This window comes from Danio rerio, chromosome 18 (genome assembly GCF_052040795.2).
Source record: "Danio rerio strain M-AB ecotype USA chromosome 18, GRCz13ab, whole genome shotgun sequence".
Taxonomy (NCBI): Eukaryota; Metazoa; Chordata; class Actinopteri; order Cypriniformes; family Danionidae; genus Danio; species Danio rerio.
Window position 1 is genome coordinate 48,770,001 of NC_141038.1, and position 22,974 is coordinate 48,792,974.

General features: G+C 35.6%; 1 protein-coding gene and 1 long non-coding RNA gene across 17 annotated transcripts in view; one reads left to right on the top strand and one right to left on the bottom strand.

Moving 5' to 3' along the window:
- Nucleotides 1-22,974, top strand: part of cngb1a (cyclic nucleotide gated channel subunit beta 1a) — a 67,190-nt gene that overhangs the window by 33,632 nt on the left and 10,584 nt on the right. For 8 of the 15 annotated variants that reach the window (XM_087293439.1, XM_087293440.1, XM_087293443.1 and 5 more), the window contains 17 exons: nucleotides 1,478-1,624; nucleotides 1,842-1,883; nucleotides 4,102-4,158; nucleotides 5,933-5,947; nucleotides 7,726-7,873; nucleotides 9,473-9,503; nucleotides 13,713-13,848; nucleotides 14,932-14,949; nucleotides 15,031-15,126; nucleotides 16,502-16,656; nucleotides 18,407-18,628; nucleotides 19,733-19,941; nucleotides 20,954-21,004; nucleotides 22,181-22,267; nucleotides 22,362-22,426; nucleotides 22,603-22,725; nucleotides 22,808-22,949. In XM_087293439.1, coding sequence (XP_087149565.1) covers nucleotides 1,478-1,624; nucleotides 1,842-1,883; nucleotides 4,102-4,158; nucleotides 5,933-5,947; nucleotides 7,726-7,873; nucleotides 9,473-9,503; nucleotides 13,713-13,848; nucleotides 14,932-14,949; nucleotides 15,031-15,126; nucleotides 16,502-16,656; nucleotides 18,407-18,628; nucleotides 19,733-19,941; nucleotides 20,954-21,004; nucleotides 22,181-22,267; nucleotides 22,362-22,426; nucleotides 22,603-22,725; nucleotides 22,808-22,949 — 1,744 coding nt within the window. Of the gene's footprint in view, nucleotides 1-1,477; nucleotides 1,625-1,841; nucleotides 1,884-4,101; nucleotides 4,159-5,932; nucleotides 5,948-7,725; nucleotides 7,874-9,472; nucleotides 9,504-10,835; nucleotides 10,977-13,712; nucleotides 13,849-14,931; nucleotides 14,950-15,030; nucleotides 15,127-16,501; nucleotides 16,657-18,406; nucleotides 18,629-19,732; nucleotides 19,942-20,953; nucleotides 21,005-22,180; nucleotides 22,268-22,361; nucleotides 22,427-22,602; nucleotides 22,726-22,807; nucleotides 22,950-22,974 lie in introns of those variants that run through there. The other 7 variants (XM_087293449.1, XM_087293450.1, XM_087293451.1 and 4 more) reach the window with 4 other exon arrangements.
- Nucleotides 15,444-18,180, bottom strand: LOC147832929 (uncharacterized). Of its 2 annotated transcripts, none has more exons than XR_015515441.1 (3): nucleotides 16,898-18,180; nucleotides 15,927-16,678; nucleotides 15,444-15,827 (listed from the first exon to the last, which is right to left on the bottom strand). It is a non-coding gene; the product is annotated as an uncharacterized LOC147832929 (long non-coding RNA). The 2 variants fall into 2 exon arrangements; XR_015515442.1 differs by having other exon boundaries at nucleotides 15,485-15,618; nucleotides 16,027-16,678.

Below are 22,974 nucleotides of genomic sequence, written 5' to 3' on the forward strand. Positions count from 1 at the left end.
GTGTGTGTGTGTGTGTGTGTGTGTGTGTGTGTGTGTGTGTGTGTGTGTGTATATACAGTATATATACATGAGATCACCTGGGAGGAAGAAGAATGATATGACACTCTAAACCTAAAGATGTATCAGCCTGATATCATTACACAGTATTTTTTCAGAAATTATCAGGCCTGGTTGTGGTTAGGCCTTTGCAGTGAAGCTCTACATTGAGCTCAGGTACATTCCATTTCCACTGATCATTCTCGAGAGGTTTCAGCAGCTTCATTGGAGTTCACCTTTGGTAAATTCAGTTGATTGGACATGATCAGAAAAGGCATACACCTGTCTATATAAGGTCCCAGGTTTGATAGTGCATGTCAAAGCACAAAACCAAGCATGAAGACAAAGGACTTGTCTGTAGACCACTGAGATAGGATTGTCACAAGACACAAGGCTGGGTAAGGTTACAGAAAAACTTCTGCTGCTCTGAAAGTTCCATTGAGCACAGCGGCATCCATCATCCGTAAGTAGAAGATGTTTGGAACCCCCAGGACTCTTCCTAGAGATGGCCGGACATCTGAGCTGAGTGATCGGGGGAGAAGGGCCTTAGTCAGGGAGGTGATCAATAACCTGATGGTCCCTCTGTGGAGAGAGGAGAACCTTACAGAAGGACAACCATCTGTGCAGCAATCCACCATTCTGGCCTGGAATTTGCTAAAAGGCATCTGAAGGACTCTCAGATCATCAGAAACTAAATTCTCTGGTCTGTTGAGACTAAAATTTAACTCTTTGGAGTAAATGCCAGGCTTTTACGTTTGGAGAAAACCAGTCACCGCTCATAACCAGCCTAATACCCTCCCTACAAAGAAGCATGGTGGTGGCAGCATCATGCTGTGGGGATGTTTTTCAGCAGCAGGAACTGGAAGACTAGTCAGGATAGAGGGAAAGATGAATTCAGCAATGTACAGAAACATCCTGAATGAAAACCTGCTTCAGAGTGCTCCTGACCACAGACTGGGGCGACGGTTCATCTTCCAGCAGGACAATGACCCAAAGCACACCGCCAAAATATCAATGGAGTGGCTTCACAACAACTCTGTGAATGTCCTTGAGTGGCCCAGCCAGAGCCCAGACCTAAATCCTATTGAACATCTCTGGAGAGATCTGAAAATGGCTTTACACTGTCGCTTTCCATCCAACTTGATAGAGCTTGAGAGGTACTGCAAAGAGGAATGAGCAAAAAATGTGATAAATTTGCAACAATTTCAAAAACTCTTTGTTCACATTGTCATTAAGGGGTATTGTGTGTTGAGTAAATAAATTAATGCAATCCATTTTGGAATAAGGCTGTAACATAAAAAATGTGTAAAAAGTGAAGCGCTGTGAATACTTTCCGAATGCACCGTATAACCCACATGAAATGTTGTTGTTTTTAATACACAGCAGCATGTCAGGAGCATACTCACTTCAGTTGTGTCTTCCTGTGTGTGTTTGTGTGCAGACTGCAGCAGGAGCGTGTGGAAGCAGCTCGTATGGCGGAGGATTTGGCCCGTCAGGCTGCAGAACTGGCTGTCCGACAGCTGGAGGAAGAGCACACTGCACAGATCATCATCGAAACCAAAACTGAAGAGCCAGAAAATGAAGAGCAGTAAGTCACACACACACACACACGCACACGCACTCCTGCCCTCTTCTGTGTTTCTACGACCTGAGATCTGGGGTGTGATAAACCAAAATATGGCAACCAAACGTATTTACTGCGACCAATGCGCTGTTTCTGTGTCTGTCACTCACACACACACACACACACACACACACACTCATTAATACACAGAATTCACCTGTTCACTGTTTGTTTTGCAAAGACTGCCAAATATCCAGGAGGAAGAGAATGAGGAAGACGCAGAGTAAGTGTTTTCTCTGTTCCTTCAGCTCTCGCTCCTTGCTTTCTGCCTGAGTCCAAAATTAACCCCAGACAGCAACAATATGGCTAAAAAATTCAGTTTTACAGTGGAGCTTTTACTTCATTTTTATTAGCTTTGAGGTCTTACAAAAATGTCTGCTAAAGAAAAGTTGTGTCAAAGTGTGTTCAAAAGGGAAGATTTCTCACCATGGCTGATTTAATTCATGAAAATATACAAGAAAATAATATTTTAGTAATTAAATATTTAAAATTGCTGTTTGTATTGAGCTATATGTTTTAAAATGTAATTTATTCCTGTGTTAAATAATTGCTTCAGACTTAAGAGACCAGGGTGCAAATTACAGGGGGGGTTGGGGGGGATTAACTCCGATAATTAAGGTTTATTTCCTCTAAAGGACGTCAAAACAAGATGTATGGAGGGTCCCTTTGAATCTGAGAAAAAGTTCACTCTGAACTGTATTTTAAATAATAATGTTAATAATTAAAATAATAGATATCAATTTGACCACCCCTATAATGGTTCATACCATTGTGAATGCCTAATCACGCCAATCAGTCTATGTGAGAAAAAAGTCATTCAACAGTCTGAAACCAGCAGATTTAGAGCACAGTAAGAGTACACAAGGCTGATTTCTCGGAAAATATGTGTTTGTTTTGACATAAAGCCTAAAAGTAAAGTCAAATAAATTTGTAGTTTGTATAGTTTGCCCTAAAGTAAGGCAAAAATAGCTAATCAATAGCTAATCAGGTCAGAATACACTAAATAGCCTGTTCCACAAAACACTGAAAACTTAAATATATTTTATTAATAAATTAGATGTAATTTAAATAAATACATTCACTGAAGATTCGATGAAGCATATATTACACAAACTAACATTACCAAAAAAGTTGACCCGCCAATCGTCAATGTATAATTCACACACTGCTTTAGACATTATTCTAACATGTACTTAAGAATCATTTCTTATTATTGGCAATACTGAGAACAGTTGAGATGCTTAATATTGTTTTTTTTACTAATAAAAAATGTGTGTGTGTGTGTGTGTGTGTGTATATATATATATATATATATATATATATATATATATATATATATATATATATATATATATATATATATATATATATATATATATATATATATATATATTATATATTATATATTATATTTCCTAATATTGTATTTTAATATATTTAAAAAATGTAATGCATCCATCCTGGGAGAAAAAACACATTTCTTTCTTTAGTTCATAAAAAATCATGCTAACCCAAAAACTCTTGTGCACATAAAAATAAAATTAATATCCCAATAAAATAAAAGACACCTTTACTTTTTTTCTTTTAGACAGTTAAATTAAATTAAAATTTAATTAAACAAATTTTTCTTTATTTTCATTCATTCATTAATTTTTTTTTCGGCTTAGTCGCTTTATTAATCAGGGGTTGCTACAGCGGAATGAATTTTATTTTATTAATTATTTTTTCAAAATTATATATATTATTTGTTTGTTTTTATTATTCAAATATTATTAATATTTTATTATTATTACATTAAAAAAATCTATTTTATTGCTAATTTATTAGATCTTTTTGAATTAACAACTGCTTTTATTCTATCCAAAATAAAACAAATAAGACTTTATCCAGAAGAAAAAATATTATCAGACATTCTGTGAAAATTTCCTTGCTCTGTTAAACATCATTTGGGAAATATTTAAAACAAGAAAAATAACTTTACAGGGAGGCTAATAATTTTGACTTCAACTGTATATATTGTTTGTTTGTTTGTTTTTATTTTTAAAATAATATAACAATTAAAATGAAATATTTCTATTTAATAGATTTTTAAAACTAACTTTATTTTGTATTTATTATATTTTTGTTAATTGAAACATTTTAAATGATTATTTTTAATTAACAATTCTGATTAAATTGAATACTTCAACCCTGTATTTGGTTTGGCATTTTGATTTAACCACTTTACTAGTTGACCCAAAAAAGCCTTTCATTTGGTATTTACAGACATTACATATATTTAATTTTGGACCCTGCTAACTCTCCACTGCCGCAGAGCCACTGTTAAAACTCACAGTATTTACCAGACACTAATTCTTCCTTCTCCATACACCTGTGACGCTGATATTATTATCCTGAGTGTGAGTTGAAGTGCTGCTTGTGCTCTCTGAATCACCATACAGGTTACAGCCGCTGGGTGAAGAGAGTGAGGAGGAGAGTGAGGATAGTAAGATCTCAGAGTAAGGCCTTCATCCTCAAAGCTAAAGCTAATGAGCTAGCAGCCTAGCCATTACAATACTGATGATACTGGCAGTGATAGCAGAGGCCCTCAGTGTGAGCTATATTACACTTCCTCAACACTGCAGCACATGCTTTAGCAGCTCTTTCCTGTTAAACCAGTAGTCCACATGCTACTGAGACAAGCATGAATGTTTTATATATTATTATAATGTATTATACTGCCCTTCAGGGTGGGCAGTCTTTTATATCACAAGTACAAAATCATATACAAAATGGATAATTTAGTATAAAGCTAATTTAGTACAAAGTTTTTGATCTGATATATATATATATATATATTTATTTATTTATCTGATATATATATATATATATATATATATATATATATATATATATATATATATATATATATATATATATATATTTATTTATTTATTTATATAATATTGATCTGAGATATATATTATACTAATTTTATTTATAGTCGCATTTATTTATTTATTTTTATTAAATGTTTTATTTATGCTTATTGATTTTTGCCAGATAAATGTAATTATTATGCTGCTTTTTGATGTTGCAATATTCTTGACATATTATTTTTATTTTAATGTATTTTTCATAACTGAACTGACATTTTTACTTTTTAACTTAAATGTTTACTTCTTAATTCTTAAGCAAAAGTGTTTCATTAAAGATAATTTTTTCTTAATGCCAGTTTTTGTACTTTTATGCAAAAGTAACATATTTGTATTTTACTATTTGTATATTATTTATTTTGATTTTTTATTAATTTTTTCAATTTAACACCCAGCCCTAAAGCCAATTCGAATGCATATCACTCGATTAAATGGCTATTTTCAATGGTTATCAGCTGTTTAAAGAGGGCCAATAGGGGCCTTCTGTTCCTACTAGTAGGCTCAGAAGGCAGTTATCATCCATACACATGGTTAATCAGCTATAAATCACTTACAGCTGCTGCCGGAAGTTAACAAGAATTATTTATATTATTTTTCAAATTTCCCATTAATTATATTTTATCAACGTCTACCCCCACCCCATCCTTAAACCCAACCATCAAAGAAATGTAAAATAGATCTGCATCTGGAATTTTCTCTATTAGTATAGCTGAATAATCATTGGACGGATAATGACAGCTTTCTGAGCCTACTAGTAGGCGCAGAAGGCCCCTACTGGCCCATATCTATCAGCTAATAACTACTGATAATGCCCATTCAATCGAGTTATAACATTTGAATCTGGTGGCACTATAACATTTGAAGTGAATCAAAAAAGACACTCCTTAACTTTTACCTACTTCAGATGTGGATTACTGTATAACAAATATTATTAAATATAAAAAATCTAAAGATAAAGAGAGAAATCTGAAAATTTCAGAGCAAACTTCTTCTGAATGTTGTTTCAGTCTGTAAAAAGACAACCGTTATAATAATCCATATAAGCATTACAGACGTGTTTCACATTTGAGCATTTTGTGTTTTGTTTTGTTTTTTGGCATGATGTCAGATGCTTAATTTTGGCTTCATCCTGCTTTACCATGTCACTATACAGCCCATCCTGTCTGAAAACCAGAGCAGCAGATGCCAGAAAAGCTTTTAGGCAAAAGCACATCAGTAGAAGTAGCGCAGTTTAAAGCAGGCCTGCTGCTTTGCATATTGCAGAGCTGAATTCAGAAAGTCATAAAGTTATGAAATTAAACTGAAATGTGCATTTTTATCAACATTTTGCAACCAACTTGACATCACCTTTAAACAGGGCTGACATGAAAAGGTATGCCTACTTTAGTTTTTGTATATTAAATAGACATTTACACATAGATTACCAAACAGTCTAATCTAAGAGAAGAGATTACAGTTTATTGAAGTTTATTTATACCTCATAATAAGTGATTTAGAGCAAATTGGAGCTCTTTAAAAATATTTTAATTCTTTTTGTTTTCTTTTTTGAAAGTTTATTTTAAATATAAACTTAAAATTTCCAGAAACAAGTTATAAACTGAGAATAAACTCATGAATTAGATAAAGAAAAAATAAATAAATTCATGTAAACTCAGCTTTACAACATTTAACAAAAGATATTAAGGAAAATCCTAGATATGAAGAATTTGTTACAATTAGTGAAATTTGTCAAATAAATAAATAAATAACTGTTGTAAAATGTACAGTTTTTCTGAGAGTGAGCAAAGTCAGAATTGCAAGATGTGAACGCAGAACATGTCAGAATTATGAGAATTTCTGAACAGGATTCTGAAAAGCCAGGCACAAATTTGAGATTAGGAAATAGAGATTAGGAAAAAAACTATGCAGAATTCCAAAAACAAACGTTAGTAGGGTGAGATGCCAGCAAAATAAGAGTTGTAATTGTAAGATTAAACAGTCAGCATTAAAAATTGCTATTTTAAAAAATATTAGACATTTTTAAAAAAGGGCAGAATTGTGAGATGTGAACTCATATTTCCAAGAAAAAGGTCAGAATTATAATATGTAATAGGATTTCAACACAGGCTCATTGAGAAAATGTGCCCCGAGATTTTAGAGAACTGAGAAATATGTGCTTGCAGGTGCATATGTCCGCGTTTTGTGTTTTGTGACTGCTTACCTCCATATGAACATGTTTGCGCAGTAGCTCACTGCAAACGGTGCTAGACTTGGGCAGTGGAGGGGAGCAGACTGGTCTTCAAGTCTGAAGAAATACAATTAAAAGGCTACATGTAAAGGCTTAACTAGGTTAATTAAGTTAACTAGGCTGGTTAGGGTAATTAGGCAAGTTATTGTATAACAATGGTTTGTTCTGTAGACAGTCGAAAAAAAATAGCTTAATGAGGCTAATAATTTTGTCCTTAAAATGGTGTTTTAAAAATTAAAATCTGCTTTTATTCTAGCCTAAATAAAAAATAAGACTTTCTCCAGAAGAAAAAAATGTTATCAGACACACTGTAAAAATGTCCTTGCTCTGTTAAGCATAATTTGGGAAATATTTTTAAAAAGAAAAAGAAAAACTCAAAGGGAGGGCGAATAATTCTAACTTCACCTGTATATATTTATAAATCCCCGAGATATAAACAGATCCCCGAGCCACCTCAACTGACTTCTCTCGATTAGGATGGAGTAGGAAAGTAGAATGACCAATAAATCGAGAGCTTTGCCTTTACCACAACGGACTGATACATCAACCGCATTATGTAGCCGCGGCACCGATCAACCTGTAATCACACGATCCATCATTCCCTCACTCGTTGGACTCCTCCACCTGTGGTAAGGACTTTCCTCCAACCTGAAGATGGATAGTGGATTTGTAAAAATCAAAAACTGCAAGAAAGCATATTTGTTTGTTCTCAAAAATGTAGCTCTGGGCACATATTTCCAATGAGCCTGGGTTGAAAGATTTGGAAGTTGACTGTCAGAATAGTTTGCATGTATGATCTTTATAATCCAGGCACATGTTTTTTTCAGGTCTGTGAGACTGGTGATTTTCTCTGATCTCTGGACAGTTGTATTTAATTGGTTGTGTTGCCATGACTAGACTCTTGCTCAAATCCCCCTTTTCAGGAGTCTGGTGGACGTGTGTCCGGCCGAGCCTTCACCGCACGAGTCTGAGATCTCAGATCAGCCTCCTCAGAGTCCAGCACTGTCACAAGAAGAACCTGTGAGCACTCAGCCTGAGCGCACCACATCTCCACCTGCTGATGCTGAACAGGTAACAATTCTTAAAGGGATAGCTCACCAATGTCCTCTTTATTTACTCAAACTCAAGTGATCTCTCAAGTGAACACACAGCAAGATACTCTGAAAAATGCTGGGGAAAAAAGCATACATACTGTATGTGGAACAAAACTTACCATGGAAACTCAAACAGGTTTGGAACAATAAAACAATAAAAATTCTATAAGTTAATGCAAGCTATGTGGAAAATATATCACAAACACCAAACATTTCATTTAAAATTAAAATGCAAATATCTTTTTAAACTACTGTAGTATTTTAATGACCAGATCAAGTAGTAAAGGCCAATCCAGAATAAAATTGCTTCTTGTGCTTAAATTTTTTGTCTAGTTTCTAGTCCTGATACCTTAAAATTCTTCAATCTAGGAAAAAAATATGTCTTGTTTTCAGAAATACTGAGTCAAAATGAAGTGAGTTTTTCCTTAAAACAGGCAAAATAATCTGCTAATGGCGTAAGCAAAATAATCTTATGCCAAAAGTATCCCATTGTTGGATTATTTGACTTGTTTTAAGGAAAAACTCACTTCATTTTGACTTATTATTTCTGAAAACAAGACACTTTTTTTCCTTGTCTAGAAAATAGTATTACTATAATGTTATGATTAAAATTTTGGCATACTATTTCTTAAAGTAAGACATTATGCTTTACTTCCTTAGAAAATGCTTCTGGAATTAAACCAGAGAAAAACATTTTAGATCCAACAACATTCAAAACAAAAACATTTGCCACATGAATAATAGACTGTAGAGTAGAGTAGCAGAGTGTGACAGATATATCCGCACCTGTACGATCACTCACAGAGAGATATTGAAGAGTCAGAGAGCCGCCATTGTTGTGTTTAGATACACTGCAAAAAAACGCTTTTATTACTTAGAGTTCTTGTCTTGTTTCTAGTCCAAATATCTAAAAGTTCTTAAATCAAGAAGTATTTTCTAGGCAAGCAGAACACAATGTCTCGTTTTAAGAAATTATATGTGAGTTTTTCCTTAAAACAAGCAAAATAATCTGCCAATGGTGTAGGCTAAATAATCTTGCTTTTCCTTGACATAAGAGTATTTTTTTTACCCCATTTACAGGTTATTTTGCTTGTTTTAAGGAAAAACTCACTTAATTTTGGCATATTATTTCTTAAAATAAGACAATATTTTTTGCTTGTCTAGAAACTTCTTCATGATTTAAGAATTTTTTGATATTTGGACTAGAAACAAGACAAAAAATGTAAGTAAGAAAAGCATTTTTTGCAGTGTATGTGTGAGCTTGACTGTAACACTTGGGCTGTTGGAGTATTCAAAAGCAGAATACCGTCACTCAGCATCTTTGCCCTCTTATTTTTGCCCTCAAACAAAGAACAAAAACTAAATTTGTTTGAAGTGTACCAGGGCCTTAACTCTGATTCATTCAAAGTTCAGTTAACTTGACTTTTCACAGTTTATGCATTGCATGGCAAATAAATTATTTGAACAATTACAAATTTTCCACAATCAATTAAATTCAACCTTGGGGATTAAAACTGTAAAAAAAAAAATTATATATATATATGTTTGATTTTATTTGATTTTATTGATCTTACAGGAAGAGGAGCCCGCTGATGAAGGTTGTGGAGGTCAGTGTGCACTTGAGCATATTTATACACTCACTGCATACCAAATGACAAAACAAGCTAATATAAATCATCATGTTCAATTTTCAGTTCTGCAGATCTTCTTAATTATACATCCCCAAATCAGTAAACGTTGGGACAGTATGGAAAATGCAAATAAAAAAGAAAGGAGTGATTTCTAAATTTACTTTGACTTGTATTTCATTGCAGACAATACAACAGCACATTATTTAAAGGGTCACGAAACACCAAAACACTTTCTTTGAGATGTGATGTTGACAGACACAAACATCCCACAAACATCCCAAAAAAAATGAAAATGTGTTGTTTTTGCGTTATTTTTAAGCAAATTCGTTCTTCCGGTTTGAAAAGAAATTTTGACGCATCGTCACGGTGGATAAATTCTTTTGGGGGGTAGGGATTCATGGCCCTTAAATCGTGATGTTTATTGTTTGTTTATTAGTTAGTTAGTTAGTTATTTAGTTAGTTAGTTAGTTAGTTAGTTAGTTAGTTAGTTAGTTAGTTTGTTTGTTTGTTTGTTTGTTTATTAGTTAGTTAGTTTGTTTGTTTGTTTGTTTTTCTAAATAAGCACATATTCCAATTTTGGTTCTTGCAACACATTTTAAAAAAAGTTAGAACAGGTTAAAGCATTTACCACTTTGTAATGTTGCCATTTCTTTTCACAACACTTAAAAGATGGTTAGGGACAAAATACACAGAGTGATGAAGTATTTCAGGTGTCATTGTGTCTTAAGTCATTTTGTCTACAGGTGTCATTAAGTCTTAAGGTGGGCGACAGTACGAGTCTTCGTTGTTGCATTATCTGCTTCACAATGCACCACACATTCTCTGTTGGAGACAGGTGAGGACTGCAGGCAGGCCAGTCAAGAATCGGTATCCTCTTCCTCCGCAGCCAGGACTTTGTTTTACTGTGTAAATTTGGAAATTACTACTCTTTCTTTTTTATTTGCGTTTTCCAACTTTTCCTGATTTGGGGTTGTATATTACTGTTTGTAGATAATGAATAAATTGCAATGTGAACGTCGAGTAACTGAATCGGTCTACCTATCTGCAGTGCCCGCTAATTGCTCTGGCCTAAAGAGCTGGATCCTGTGCATCCCGTATGCATGTCTGAACAGCTTCCATTACATTCCCGCGCCCGCGATGCCCTCTGATCTCCTGCTGCTCTGCCAGGAGGTCTCCCAGCTTCCAAAGCAAGCCAACCAGATCTTCCACAGCGCCCTCCACCGCCTCAATTTCCTCAACCCCATGTAGACGCCTCAGCAGCAGCATGTAGTCTTAAAGTTAGAAGATGTAGCTAGTGGAATTATTACTTTTTATAATAGCCAAGAGACTTACTGCCTGCCACCCTATGCTAATGTGCTCTAAAAACCAGTTCATCCCATGCTTGAAGCTCATGATTTTAAAGTGTCCTGCAGTTACAGAAAGACACCAAAACGTCTGACAGTCTCTCAGGTGAACTGACTGTGCTAGATAGCGCCGTGCTGTGCCGTGATATCTGTTCCGTGTTTGTTATTCATATTGGCTTTCTTGCAGGGTTTCCACAGTATATGGTGTAATTTTCACTGGGGACAAAGGGAGACATTTTCCCAAATTTTTTAATCCCAGTTGTGCCCAACACATTTTTTCTTAACCATGAGTCAATAGTTTTAACCGCACCCAGTAACTTAGTGTAGATGCTTTAAAAATATCTGAAAATTAAATAAGTGAAAGTTCTAATGAGCAGGCTTCATAGTTGAAACAATCATTTCAGTCAGTGATTTACTGTATAGGATAAAATCAAAATAGGCTTATTCTGAAAATGTAGCCCTACAGTAGTTCACTTTTTAATATGATCATTACCGCCATGCCTTGTACCGCCGCCACTCTAAAGGAGTAAGACCGTGTTCTTTTAGGTATGACCGCAGTTTGCGACTATGCCGCCAGGGGTCACAAAGGGGCGGGATGCAAACGGACAGAAATAGCTAGGGGTGTAACGATTTATCGTTGTACGATTTATTGCGATGCAAAAATGTCACAATATGCATTGTGGCGTTATGACGATTTGATTACGATATGACGTCCGTTTTCTCTTATTAGTTGAGCTGTTTGCACGTGAGCTACGTTCCACCTGCTGTCGCACGTGAGTTCAGATTGCAGCAGCAGTAATGTTAGCAGACCAAGATGAGTGGAGCTGAAATAGAGGATGGCCCATCCTCTCAAAATCAGACGTCTGGCAACATTTCGGTTGTACAGTCATTGCTTTAGACTCGTCCGCTTTTTGACACGCATACTGGGTCAAACATCCTAAGTTTTAAAGTCTTCACAGTGATTTACATACTTTGCACAGCGACAGGGATACCTTCTAATGGTGTTTATAGAGTCACATACTGTATTTATAAGGTACAATTCACCCTAAAATATCATTCTGTCTTCATATAATGATGTATTGGTGGCCGCAAAATCACACATGACGTGAGCTGTTTCTACAGAGGGCGGATGATAGACGCGCGCGTATGGCAAGCCGTTTTAGCATTTAAACCTTTGTTCTGACTATCCATAAATATATTTTGAGATATCTCTAATTATATTTTGACTAGTCATAATTATAATTCGACTAGTCAGAATGACAATTAGAGATATCTGCAATTACAATTGTACTAGTACGAAATCAGGTTGGAGATATCTGCAAATATATTATGACTAGTCATATTCCTCCATTGACTTCCATTGAAAAATATTTGCAGATATCTCTAAATGAGTTTTGACTAGTCACAATTGTAATTAGAGATATCTCTAAATGAATTTAATCAAATATGAATTAAATACCTGGAAATGTGGATTTTTTTTTGCACACACAAAAAACGCAAGTGACCAAGCAAAGCCTTAAGCTCTTACTGTTAAATTCAATTGAATAGAAAGCTTATTTTTTTTGCACCTTTACTTAAATTGTTTTTTAATTTTGTCTCTGTCATTTCAATAATATTTTTAAGAAGTTTTTAAATTGTTTTATTTTCCAGAGACAGGCCTGTTTAATTTATTTTAACATTATATCGTGATACACATCGTATCGTGTGCTGAGTGTATCGTTACACCCCTAGAAATAGCCTATACAGTAAATACTCTGCTACTTGTAAATAAAGATAAACAATGAAACAAAGCATTATAAGTCCTTTACTAGTCATTAAAAACTTGTTAGCAAGCTTTATTTTCATTGTAAACCTGTAACAATGTAAACTCAGGCTCAATCTGATAACGTAGCTCTATATACATTTCTGGAGATCGCAAATTATGTAGCCGGAAGTACGAATGGGTCCATCTCCATCTTGGGGGTGGGGTATATTGCCGTTTCTTTTTGCGCTTACCAGCTGACCGCTTACCACCGTGTGGACGGCTTTCCTGCTGTTACCAGTTTGCCCAGTAGCTCGCCATGTACGTCAGCGGACTTGAGACGAAGAGAGGGGTTAACTATGACAACAGAGTTCGAGTGCGGTGAAGAATGGTTCCAGAAAGCAGGTCTGACAAAAACAGAAGTCAAAAAATAAAATACGCAAGTAAAGAATTGTGGTAAAATCTGAAAACGTGGTAAAAATCAGGCTGTCGCAAGGGCTTTTCTTTTTCAGGATTTGCTTTTTAAAACTGTCGGTTGGGTTTGGGGAAGTTGGTCAGTTTGTCAATCGGTGCTTTTTTAAAAACTTGGTTGGGTTCAGGAAAGTAGGAGGTGGGTCAGTCAGTCAGTCAGTCAACAGCGGCCTCTGGTGGATTTACCCAAGAAGAGCAGGCTCGAATGACACTCGCGAGAGAAATTTGCAATCTGAAAAAGCACACACAGCGACCTCTGCTGGATTTGCGAAAACAAAAACTGCAATAAAACGTAGCTCCTAGGACATATTTGGTGCACTCCAGAAATGTATATAGCGGTACCTTTTCAGAATGAGCCTGGGTTGATTTTTTAAATTATAATTGTGCCCCTAGCCAAACCCACCTTTCATATAGGATTTTTTTACTGTGTGCTGTGATCATCCTAGTGTCGATACTTGTGTCCTTGTCCAGTAACTTGGTGTACATGCTAAAAATTAAATAAGTGAATGTTCTAATGAGTCACATAATTTGACATTTGGTTTAGACTGGGAACCCTGTTGTTATATTGACGACACAAATGACGTTTTCTTAAGACGTGAGTGCTGAAATTGCTACTGTTTGTGCTCTCAGAAAGCACTTGTGTGAAGCCAGCATTGACGGTGGAGGAGGTGGGAGATGGAGGAATGACCCTTCCCAAAATCATTGTCCCGCCAGAGTCAGATTCAATGACCCTCACTGTTCCTGGAGCAAATCTCACAGCCCGCAGGTCAGGATTTCACCATATTACTAATTACAAACTAATAATAGATTGTTACATTAACTATATAGTATAATAATAGATTTTATTACAATTATAATTCAATACCTGACAAAAGTCTTGTCGTCCATTGTAGTTGTAAGAGCAACAAATAACTACTTGACTTCTAGTTGATCATTTGGAAAAGTTGCAGAAGTTCGATTTTTCAGATGAATCATCTGTTGAACTGCATCCCAAACATCACAAATACTGCAAAATACCTACTAAAACTCACATGGACCCAAGATTCAAGTAGACATTCGTCAAGTTTGGTGAAGGAAAAATCATGGTTGGGGTTACATTCAGTATAGGGATGTGCGAGAGATCTGCAGAGTGGATGGCAACATCAACAGCCAGAGGTATCAAGATATTTGTGCTGCCCATTACATTACAAACCACAGGAAAGGGCAAATTCTTTAGCAGGATAGCGCTCCTTCTCATACTTCAGCCTCCACATCAAAGTTCCTGAAAGCAAAGAATGTCAAGGTGGTCCTGGATTGGCCAGCCCAGTCACCTGACAAGAACATTATTGAGCATGTTTTGGGTAAGATGAAGGAGGAGGCGTTGAAGATGAATCCAAAGGATCTTGATGAACTCTGGGAGTCCTGCAGAACGCTTCCTTTGCCATTCTAGATGACTTTATTAATAAGTGATTTGAGTCATTCAGAGATGTATTGATGCAGTCCTCCAAGCTCATGGGAGTCATGCACAATATTCTTTTTCCACTGCAGCATGACTTTATATTCTATAATGGACATTATTTCTGTTAAGTGACAAGACTTTTGTCTAAGCAGAGTCAGACCTTACTGTCCTAATTAAATCGTTAAAAATCAAAGCATGATCATATTTTATTTTGGTGAAATAAGCATAATCTAGAGGCCTTTGCCTTTTATACGAGCCACTTTTCTGTTCCTAAAACTTGGATAGGCGACAAGACCTTTGTCAGGTAGTGTATATGTATTATAAAAAATATAATACTTCTGTTATAATATAGTAATTGTAATAATTTAGCCTGTTTCACTAAAGCCCTGTTTCCTTTTTCTTCACTCTCAGCAAAGTTGTGGATTCAGAGTAAGTTGTTCTTTTTTCTCAAAAATGAATGTCTTACTAAAGCTTCTATGATGAAGAAAATTTTTATCAAATGTTGTTCAGAAGCAAACCAGAAGATCTAGAGGAGGCAGTTCCTGGGGGAGAAGATGAAGAAGGCAGAATGGATGTGAACAAGTCTGATCTGCTGAATGTGGATGAGTGAGTCTTTAAATATTCTATCTAACTTATTTCATACATTTTTGGCATATATTATCTGGATTTGTCAAGCACACTATGGTACAAAATAAACTGGGAATGTCAGTGCTTTTTCGGTTGTTTTAAATACAGACAATTGTATTTAAAATATACATTATTACAGTGTGTAAAAATTTCAATAAATTAGCAATTTTTATGTATTTTGCAATTCTTGATTTGATTTTTTACCATTTATTTATTATTTTGAGTTGCATTATGGGACCTTGATTTTTCTTCCTACAACTTTTAATCTTAAAAAGTTCGAAAAAGTGACTTTTATTTAAATAAAGTGTTAATTCACTAATGTTGGTCCTGGACCATCATCATCATCATCATGTAAATACAGTGTAAATTCACTAATGTTGATCCTGGACCATCATCATCATCTAACTACAGTGTAAATTCACTAAAGTTGATCCTGGACCATCATCATCATCTAACTACAGTGTAAATTCACTAATGTTGATCCTGGACCATCATCATCATCATGTAAATACAGTGTAAATTCACTAATGTTGATCCTGGACCATCATCATCATCATGTAAATACAGTGTAAATTCACTAATGTTGATCCTGGACCATCATCATCATCTAACTACAGTGTAAATTCACTAATGTTGATCCTGGACCATCATCATCATCATGTAAATACAGTGTAAATTCACTAAAGTTGATCCTGGACCATCATCATCATCTAACTAGTGTAAATTCACTAATGTTGATCCTGGATCATCATCATCATCTAACTACAGTGTAAATTCACTAATGTTGATCCTGGACCATCATCATCATGTAAATACAGTGTAAATTCACTAAAGTTGATCCTGGACCATCATCATTATCTAACTACAGTGTAAATTCACTAATGTTGATCCTGGATCATCATCATCATCTAACTACAGTGTAAATTCACTAATGTTGATCCTGGATCATCATCATCATCTAACTACAGTGTAAATTCACTAATGTTGATCTAATGTTGATGATTAATAGTGTAAAGTGATATATTGTCTGGGTTAATGTTGTATATTATGCTAAGGGAAATTTGTAATAAGCTGCCTGTTAATTCGCTGTCATTTTACAGACTTATTTCTCTATATTTTTTTTCAAACAACTGTAATGTCAATAAAAGTCACTTTATTAAACTGTAGAGTTGAATTTTCAACATCAAAAGTCGACAGAGCAGAGATTGAGGTCACATAGCATTTCTCAACTGTAAATAAACACTTGTGAATCAAAAAATACAAAAAAAAGTGTAAATATAATGCATGGCCTTTCTGAAAACTTCTTGCAATTGATGTGAAATGACGCCCTCTGGGATGTTGGCATCTCCTGCAGAGTCCTTGAGCGTCCCATGTCAGCAGCCAGTCAAACCAGTATCGTTGTGCATGAGCGTCTGCAGGAGCTGGTCAAGCTGTTTAAGGGCCGAACTGAACGTAGACGAGACAAACTGGTGGATCCAGATGAGTCTGATGATGAAAGCCCTTCAGCATGTGAGTTGACTTTTTATTTACTCTGCATTTACCTCAAAACTTACCTTACAACGTATTCCTCCTTTTTTGGGTTTGGGAAAAGGAAATTTTAAAAAAATACATTGTCAATCCTTTCAGGAGACCAGTTATTAGTTTTTTAATTACCCCAGGGACATTATTTTACAATTTTTGTCCAATAAAATAACTCTATCACACAAAAAACTTTCAACGTTTCTCATAAAGCTAAATATGGTAAACAAACTGCTTGCATACAAACAAGTGTGTTTATGACTTACATTAAAATTATTATATACAGTTGAAGTCAGAAATATTAGTTCTTCTGAATTATTAGCCCCCCTGTATATTTTTACATATTCTGTTTAACAGAACGAAGATTTTTTCCAATACATTTCTAAACATAATAGTTTTAATAACTCATTTCTAATAACTGATTTCTTTGCCATGATGACAGTAAATAATATTTTACTAGATATTTTTCAAGAGACTAGTATTCTGCTTAAAGTGACATTTAAAGGCTTGAATAGGTTAATTAGGCAAGTCATTATTTAACGATGGTTTGTTCTGTAGACAATCTAAAAAATATACTGCTTAAAGGGGCTACTAATATTGACCTTAAAATGTTTTTTTTTTTCATTAAAAACTGCTTTTATTCTAGCCAAAATAAAACAAATAAGGCTTTCTCCAGAAGAAAAAAAAATGTTATAGGAAATACTGTGAAAAATTCTTTGCTCTGTTAAACATCATTTGGGAAATAATTGAAAATCAATGTCAGTTGTGTCATTTTTGTTATTAAATTAAGAGTTTTATATTACCTGAAAGCTGAATAAATTAACTGACATATCAATATTTGGCCGAGATACAAATATTTGAAAATCTGGATGTTTAAAAAAAATACTGAGACAGTCACCTTTGAAGTAGTCAAAATTAAATGCTTAGCAATGCACATTACTCATCAAACATTTTGACCTATGCAATGCACTTTTGGATATTGGCTATTGCCAGAAATGTACAGTTGAAGTCAGTATTATTAGCCCTCTGTTATATTTTTTCTCCAATTTCTGTTTAACGTAAAGTAGATTTTTTTTAACACATTTCTAAACATAATTATTTTAATAATTAATTTCTAATAACTGATTTCTTTTATCTTTGCCATGATGACAGTAAATAATATTTGACTAGATAATTATGAAGACACTTCTAAACAGCTTAAAGTGACATTTAAAGGCTTTACTGGGTTAATTAGGCAAGTATGAATAATTAGGCAAGTCATTGTATAATAATGGTTGGTTCTGTTGACAATCAGAAAAGAATATTGCTTAAGGGAGCTCATAATATTGACCTTAAAAGGGCTTTAAAAATATTTTTAAAAAACTGTTTTTATTCAGAAATAACACAAATAAGACTTTCTCTAGAAGAAAAAAATATTATAGGAGATACTGTGAAAAAAATTCTTTGCTCTGTTAAACATCATTTGGGAAATATTTATAAAAAAGAAAGAAAAATTCACAGGAGGGCAAATAATTCAATAAAATAAAAAGGGCTAATAAAAATTCAACTGAACATGTGCAACATAAGACATAAGGTCACATATAATGATAAGAAAATACCAATTTGCTAAATAAATCAAATGTATGGTTAAAATGGAAATGAATGAGTCTAGACGTCTGAACACATTCAGGTTAAAATCAAATAAGGGGGGTAAATTGGGACGAAGGTCTAGTTTCATTACCTTTTATATGTCAACTTATAGCTCCAGCCAAGAAGCCTGGCGAAGCGCCGCCTCCACCACCTCCACCAGAGCAGAAGAAAGAGCCTGAAGAGAAGCCTGTGGAGGAGGAAGAGGAGGAGGTGCAGATCTATGAATTCATGGGCTACAAGATCCCAGTTCCCCAATTCAAAATCCCCCAGATGCCTGACTGGCTGAGAGCCATTCTGGCATACCGCTTCCCCTCCAGCATTGACCCCTACACTGGTGAGATCTACTGATGCACAGCAAATGCTCGAAGTGACTAAGGGACTGGTCTAAAACTACTTTAGAAAAAAGGTTCATTCAGTCTTTGCTAATGTTAGGTTCAGAAACAAGGCAATTGCAATATGTAAATATGTTACAGATTGGCGGGTGGAGCTAAACATCAATAGGCAGTTATGTAGAAACAGTGGGTGGAGCTAAACAGGCAATTGGTGTAGAAGCAGTGGGTGAAGCTAAACAGGCATTAGTGTAGAAGTAGAGGGTCGAGCTAAACAGGCAGTTTTGTAGAAGCAGTGGGTGGAGCTAAACAAGCTTTAATGTAGAAGCAGTGAGCGGGGCTAAACAGGCAGTGATGTAGAAGCAGTGGGTGTAACTAAACAGGCAGTGATGTAGAAGCAGTGGGTGTAACTAAACAGGCAGTGATTTAGAAGCAGGGGGCGAAGCTAAACAGGCAGTTTTGTAAAAGCGGTGGGTGAAGCTAAACAGGCAGAGCCGTAGAAGCAGGAGGTGAAACTAAACAGGCATTTATGTAATAACAGTGGGTGGAGCTAAACAGGCAGTGATGTAGAATCAGTGGGTAAAGCTAAACAGGCGGAGCCTTATAAGCAGGGGCGGAGCTAAACAGGCAGTGATGTAGAATCAGTGGGTAAAGCTAAACAGGCGGAGCCTTATAAGCAGGGGCGGAGCTAAACAGGCAGTAATGTAGAAGCAGTGGTTGAAGCTTAACAGGCGGAGCTATAGAAGCAGGGGCGGAGCTAAACAGGCATTTATGTAAAAACAATGGGTGGAGCTAAACAAGCGGTTATGTAGAAACTGTGAGTGGAGCTAAACAGATTTGTAGAAGCAGCAGGTGGAGTTAAACAGGCAGTGATGTAGAAGTAGTCTCTGATTAGCTTCTGTAGAGGCAGAGTTTAGCCACGTTATTAAATAATAAAGTTTACATAGTAAATCTGGCAGATTGGCGTCAAAATGACTGACAAGAAAGTTTTCTGAAATGTTTTTAACATTTTGATTTAAATAGATTTGATTTCGCAGTTCATAAGCCCTTTAAAGTAATAATAACTTGTGATCCTGAAGTCATACACACACTGGTTTCTTCTTGCTCAGATCTGATCTACGTGGTGTGGCTGTTCTTCGTGACGTTTGCGTGGAACTGGAATGTTTGGCTGATTCCTGTGCGCTGCACTTTCCCCTATCAGACGCCTGACAACATTCACTGGTGGCTGCTGATGGACTACTTCTGTGACTCCATCTACATCATGGACATCTTCGTGGTTCAGCCACGACTGCAGTTCGTCAGAGGAGGAGACATTGTGGTGAGCAAGAGTTACAGTTAAAGTCTGAATTATTAACCCTCCTGAATCATTAGCCCCCCTGTATATTTTTCCCCAATTTGTGTTTAACGGAGAGCAGATTTTTTCAATACATTTCTAAACACAATAGTTTTAATAACTCATTTCTAATAACTGATTTATTTTATCTTTGCCATGATGACAGTAAATAATATTTGACTAGATATTTTTTCAAGAAACTAGTAATCAGCTTAAAGTGACATTTAAAGGCTTAACTAGGTTAATTAGGTTAACTATGCAGGTTAGGGTAATTAGGCAAGTTATTGTATAATGATGGTTTGTTCTGTAGACTATTGAAAAAATATATAGCTTAAAGGGGCTCATAATTTTGTCCTTAAAATGGCTTTTAAAAAAATTTAAAACTGCTTTTATTCTAGCCGAAATAAAACAAATAAGACTTTTTCCAGAAGAAAAAATATTATTAGACATACTGTAAAAATGTCCTTGCTCTGTTAAACATAATTTAGGAAATATTTAAAAAAGAAAAACAATTCAAAGGGGGGCTAATAGATCTGACTTCAACTGTACATAGTGATCATCTTTAGTGGTCTTTAGTAGTGAAACGAGAGTGTTTATAAAGTTTTATCGTTACAATTCTCACAAATTGGTTTTTGGATGATGGTTTTCTTTAAATTCTGCTCGCGCTGTCTTTTCTTTACATTCATTCATTCATTTTCCTTCGGCTTAGTCCTTTATCAGGGGTCGCCACAGCAGAATAACCCTCCAACTATTCCAGCATATGTTTTATGCAGTGGATGCCCTTCCAGCTGCAACTCAGAACTGGGAAACACCCACACACTCTCACATTCACACATGCACTCATACAGTACGGCCAATTTAGTTCATCCTAATTCACCTAAATCACACTCTGCCGCCCTTTTCTGTATAATAAATGTCTAACAAAATGCAATGAAATGTACACGCCACCACTGTTTGTTTTATTTTATTGAAATCTATTGATGTTTATTTGTTTCAGTGCGACAAAAACGACATGAGAGAGAACTACAGGCAAACAGAGCGATTTAAGGTAAAACTTTTGTACTGAGCATACATGCATTTACACTGAGCAAATACTTTCAGTGTTATTAAAACTGTATTATAACCTTAAGTGTGTTGAATGTAGGGTCAATATAGTTAGCTTAATTTAAAATCATACAACTAAAATAATTCTTAGTGATTTGAAATAAACTACAATTAAATAAAACCAAGAAAAAACATATTTAATATTTTATTAAATGCATAAAATATTTGTATTTTTATAATTTGATTTGCATAACTGAAATGGAAAATATTATAATATAGAATAAATAATAATAAAAATGTATAAATGCATGTATGTATGTATATATGTATATATGAATTTCAGTTATTTATTCATTCATTCATTTTCTTTTCGGCTTAGTCCCTTTATTAATTTGGGGTCGACACAGTGGAATGAACCGCCAACTTATCCAGTAAATGTTTTAATGATTTACGCCGCGGATGCCCTTCCAGCTGCAACCCATCACTGGGAAATATTCAATAATTATTAATTGTTTTAAATTAAAAAAAAAGTTTAAAAAATGTACATTTATGTTATTTTATATTTTATTAAAAACATACTTTCCTTCAGCTTAGTCTCTGCTTTATCAGAGATCGCCACAGTGGAATGAACCATCAATTACTCTGGCATATTTTATGCAGTGGATTCCCTTCCAGCTGCAACCCATCACTGGGAAACACCCATACACTCTCATTCACACACATACTCACTACTGCCAATTTAGCTTACCCAATTCACTTATAGCGCATGTCTTTGGATTTGTGGGGGAAACCAGAGCACCCAGACAAAACCCACGTGAACACTGGGAGAATATGCAAACTTCATACAGAAATGCCAACTGACCCAGCCGAGGCTCGAACCAGTGGCCTTCTTGCTGTGAGGGAATCGTGCTATTCAGGGGCGTAGTGGACATTTTAAAAGTGGGGGGGATAGCTCCATGAAATCCAAAAGTTTACATTCCTATTCATCTGTTTCTAAATGGTCTGTCTCTTAAAGTGAGGGGGACGTATCCCCCCCCCGACCAACCTGCTTGCTACTCCCCTGGTGCTACTCACTGCGACACCGTGACGCCCATTCTACAAACCTTCAAATTGAAATGAAAATTTGATTTATAATTAAAAATAATAGTAAGTGATGCTAAGATGTCTTCTTGTGTCTCAGATGGATGTGATCAGTCTCTTTCCACTGGATGTCCTCTATGTCTTCACTGGTGTCAAATCTCTCTTACGGTTTCCTCGTCTTCTAAAGGTACAAAACTCACTGTTGCTGATGTTTTCTCTCTGTCACAAACGCACACACACACAGTCAACACAGACACACTTATTCTGTCCTCTACTTGCAGTACAACGCGTTCTTCGAGTTTAATGATCGTCTGGAGGCTTGGATGAGCAAAGCCTACATTTACAGGTAAGAACAGACGCCACCACTAGAAGGCGCTAGAACACAAATGTAAACACATTAGATACTGAAAAGCCCAAAATCTCAGTTTCTGCTGGCAGGGTCTCACTATAAAGTCATCATAAATGCATCATAAATTTACCCTTAAATGCAGCTGTTATTCACTGACTACTGTGCGGTTTCAGGGTGATCCGTACAAGTGCGTATCTGCTGTACTCTCTGCACTGCAATGCCTGTATTTTCTATTGGGGCTCGGACTATGAGGGACTGGGCTCCACCAAATGGGTTTATAATGGCAAAGGGAACAGGTGAGCTTGTGTGTGTCAGTGCTTTACTCTATGGTCTAGTGTTGATAATGTGATATAAAGAGTGTGTGTTTGTGTTGTGCAGTTACATCCGCTGCTATTACTTCGCTGTCAAGACTCTGATCACCATCGGAGGTTTGCCGGACCCCACCACTGTCTTTGAAATTGTCTTTCAGCTGGTTAACTACTTCGTGGGGGTCTTCGCTTTCTCCATTATGATCGGTCAGGTGAGGGGGGAAACATGTTTGGGTG